At 37.8% G+C, this 3,900-nt stretch overlaps 1 protein-coding gene across 2 annotated transcripts; it reads left to right on the forward strand.

The window, feature by feature from the left end:
- Positions 1-829: 829 nt before the first annotated feature.
- LOC142529261 (pentatricopeptide repeat-containing protein At5g50390, chloroplastic) lies at positions 830-3,363 on the forward strand. 2 transcript variants are annotated; one of them, XM_075634740.1, is made up of 2 exons: positions 830-1,007; positions 1,275-3,363. In XM_075634740.1, the coding sequence occupies exon 2, from the start codon at positions 1,298-1,300 to the stop codon at positions 3,218-3,220; it is 1,923 nt and encodes a 640-aa protein (XP_075490855.1). In that variant the 5' UTR covers positions 830-1,007; positions 1,275-1,297; the 3' UTR covers positions 3,221-3,363. The 2 variants fall into 2 exon arrangements, with proteins under 2 accessions (XP_075490855.1, XP_075490854.1); XM_075634739.1 differs by having other exon boundaries at positions 830-3,363.
- Positions 3,364-3,900: the final 537 nt, after the last annotated feature.

Below are 3,900 nucleotides of genomic sequence, written 5' to 3' on the forward strand. Positions count from 1 at the left end.
TCAATATTAAATCTAAATATTGTGCTTCTTCAAGAGCATTCATACAAGAATAAGAATAAATTATTTATAAATTTTACCTTGAAGAGCACTCGTGCTGATAACGTGTTGTGAATAGTAGAGAATATAGAGAAGAGAGAATGATTTTTTTGTGTGCTTTATTCATCATTGGAGACCTCTATTTATAAAATAGATTTACAGAACTTGAATATGTAACAATATCAATAATCATCTATAATATCTTTTCTATAATAGCAAATGAGTTTTTTATATATTATAAAAAAACTCATTTGCTATTATAGAAAAGATATTATAGATGAGACACATGTCAATTTATGAGATGGAGGAGTAAAGCTCCCGGAGGAGCATAGACTCCCCCAACGAAGATAAACCAATTTTTTTTCCATTAGAATTGTTTTTTATTTTTTAGTAGTACGGTCTCGTAAATTTTTATCTGTCAGACGAATTAACCTACCGATATTCAGAATAAAAAATAATACTCTTAACATAAAAAATAATTTTTTTACATAAATAACTCAAATAAGAGATCTGTGTCACCAAAACTTTTGTCTGAGAATGCACCAAAACTCGGTTTGTTTCAACCTACCCGTGCAGGCAGTGCCTGCACGGGCAATGAACGGCCCGGATCACTCCACATGAGTGATCCGGGCCCACCTCCCTGTAAAAAAAATAAAAAAAAATTGGCTCGAAAAAATCCGAGCCGTTGGATCAACCCCTGCAGGCAGTGCCCGTAAGGGTAGGGTCGACCGAACCCCGAAACTCTATGTGATCCATCAAATCAGTAAGTAGGATTTGACAAATAAGACGGGACGAATGTTTTGTTACATCAAAATCGTTAAATTTATTTTTAAATCGAAATCCCTCAACCAAAACGTGCATATTTTCTGTTCGTTAGTTGAACTAACCAACAACCATTGGCGGAATTTTCGAAGCTTGGCGGATTTTTCGAAGCTCGGACTTTACTTCTTCCTCAGTTCAGCTTTGAAGTGGTAATATTCTGAATCTTGTGTTGTAAAATTTCTTCCTATTTCCATTTTGTTTCTGTTTTTCAAAAGAGTAATTCGATCTAGTCCTTCCCCGGCTTTGAGTTATGGACATTTCTGTGCCATTGGAACAAATTCAAAGCAGCTCGATGCTTGCATGTTCGCTCACAAATTCAGTAAATCTGAAACAAAAATTCCCACTTTACGAGTATTTTTCATTCGATAAGAGAAAATATGGAGCACCCTTTTCCCATTTTCGGTGTTCTATGTTAGATCATGAATTAAGACCTCGACCTATGCCTAAACCTTCCAAAGGAGATGGGAAGATTTTCAAGGAAGAAGCAGAAAACGTTTTGGAACATGCCCAGATGGCGAATTCAAGCTCTTGCTCTGGTATTTGTGGTCAAATAGAGAAGCTTGTTTTGTGTAAAAGGTACCACGAGGCTCTTGAATTGTTTGAGATTTTGGAATGCGAGAATAATTTTGTTGTTGACAATAGTACTTATGATGCACTGATAAGCGCTTGCATTGGACTGAGATCGATAAGAGGTGTCAAGCGGGTGTTTAGTCATATGCTTAAATCCGAGGTTGGTCTGGATTTATATATGATGAATAGGGTATTGGCGATGCACGTGAAATGTGGTATGATGATTGATGCGCATCAATTATTTGACGATATGCCAGAAAGGAGTTTGGTTTCTTGGAACACGATGATCTGTGGACTTGTGGATTCCGCTAACTACATAGGTGCGTTCAGGTTGTTTTTGATGATGTGGGAGGAATTCTCAGATGCCGGGTCTAGGACAATCGCAACCATGATTCGAGCATCTGCTGGCTTGGAGCTGATTGGTATTGGACAGCAGTTGCATTCCTGCGCTTTGAAGATGTGTGTGAGTAAGGATATCTTCGTGTCGTGTACATTGATTGACATGTATAGCAAGTGTGGTAACATCGAGGATGCGAGATTTGTGTTTGATGAGATGCCGGAAAAAACCACTGTAGGATGGAACAGTATAATTGCGGGTTATGCATTTAATGGTTATAGTGAAGAAGCTTTGAGCATTTACTATGAAATGCAGGATTTTGGCACCAAAATGGATCATTTTACTTACACAAATATTTTAGCAGTTTGTACAAGGCTAGCCTCTTTAGAGCATGCCAAACATGTTCACGCTGGTCTAGTTAGAAATGGATTTGAGTCAGATATTGTTGCTAATACTGCACTTGTGGACTTCTATAGCAAATGGGGAAGGATAGCAGATGCTCGGAATGTCTTTGAGAAAATGCCCCAAAAAAATATCCGGTCTTGGAATGCCTTGATATCTGGATATGGTAGTCATGGAAGGGGAGCCGAGGCAGTTGAATTATTTGAGCTCATGGTTCGTGAACGAATGGTGCCCAATCATGTTACTTTTTTGGCAGTTTTATCTGCTTGTAGCTATTCGGGGCTCTCTGATCGTGGGTGGGAAATATTCGAATCTATGAGTAGGGACTACAAGGTGAAGCCTCGGGCAAAGCACTATGCTTGTATGGTTGAATTATTAGGCAGAGAAGGGCTCTTGGATGAAGCTTTGGCATTTATAAGAAATGCTCCATTTAGACCTACAAAAAATATGTGGGCTGCATTGCTCACAGCTTGTAGGGCCCACAAGAATTTTGTGCTTGGTAAATATGCAACTGAGCAACTATATGGAATGGAACCAGAAAAGCTTTCTAATTATGTCGTGCTTTTGAATATTTATAATGGTTCTGGGAAATTGGAAGAAGCAGCAGAAGTTTTCCAAACCTTGAGGAAAAAGGGCATGAGAATGGTGCCTGCTTGTACTTGGATAGAAATAAAGAGGCAGCCGAATGCTTTCTATACTGGAGACAAGTCCCATCCTCAAACGAAGGATATATACGATAATTTAGATTACGTCATGCTGCAAATCTCGAGGCTTGGATATGCTCCCGAGGGAAATAATATGCTTCCAGATGTTGATGAAAGAGAACAGTCGATGATACGTCATCATAGTGAAAAGCTAGCGATTTCGTTTGGGCTTATTAATACTCCTAGTTCAACTCCTTTGCAACTTGTCCAGAGCCATAGAATTTGCAATGATTGCCACAATGCTATCAAACTGATTTCCTTGGTTAGCAAACGGGAAATTGTTTTCAGGGATGCTAGTAGGTTCCATCGTTTTAAAGATGGCAGATGTTCTTGTGGTGATTACTGGTGACATCAATTTTGCTAATTTTGTAAAACAGCGGGACAAATAGCTTGTTGTTCTGTTCAATAGGATCCTGGAACATAAATTATTTGATTGTAAGATTATCTAAATTAATTTGTATCCTTTGGGAATTAGTTCATGTTCTTTGGTCACTTGAGATTGTAGCTGAGTACCTGGGGATGATATGTGTTGGCATTTTTGCAGAGTTTCAAACTTAATTCCGTGATTAATTGTGTTGTTTTCAGTGCATCTTTTTCTTTCCTTGTCTTTATATCTCATAACTTGGAGTGTCCATTTCTTGTAATTAGTGTAATTTGAAACATCATCTGATACCTTGTTCTCATACCTTCACTCATTATCCATTATCATTTCCTATTTAAATTTTTATGTCATCATCATATATGTGTAAGGTAAGCTTGCAGGTTATGTCTTTTATCATCAGGAGTCTACATCTTTATATGAGGAAATTTGTAACTATGACGGAAAAGTTGGGATTTTCTGTTATGTTCAAGTTATTTCGTCAGCTATCAAAACATATTTGTCACATCTCAAAACTTAAAAAGATCAATTTTACCATTTTTCAACACTCCAGCATGGATACTTTACCAATATCTTCTTTGCTATTGAAGATGAAAGCTGTCACGACCCGAGACGAGGCTGGGAGACATCCGGCGTTCTACAATGGAAAA

This window comes from Primulina tabacum, chromosome 16 (assembly GCF_025594145.1).
Source record: "Primulina tabacum isolate GXHZ01 chromosome 16, ASM2559414v2, whole genome shotgun sequence".
Classification (NCBI taxonomy): domain Eukaryota; kingdom Viridiplantae; phylum Streptophyta; class Magnoliopsida; order Lamiales; family Gesneriaceae; genus Primulina; species Primulina tabacum.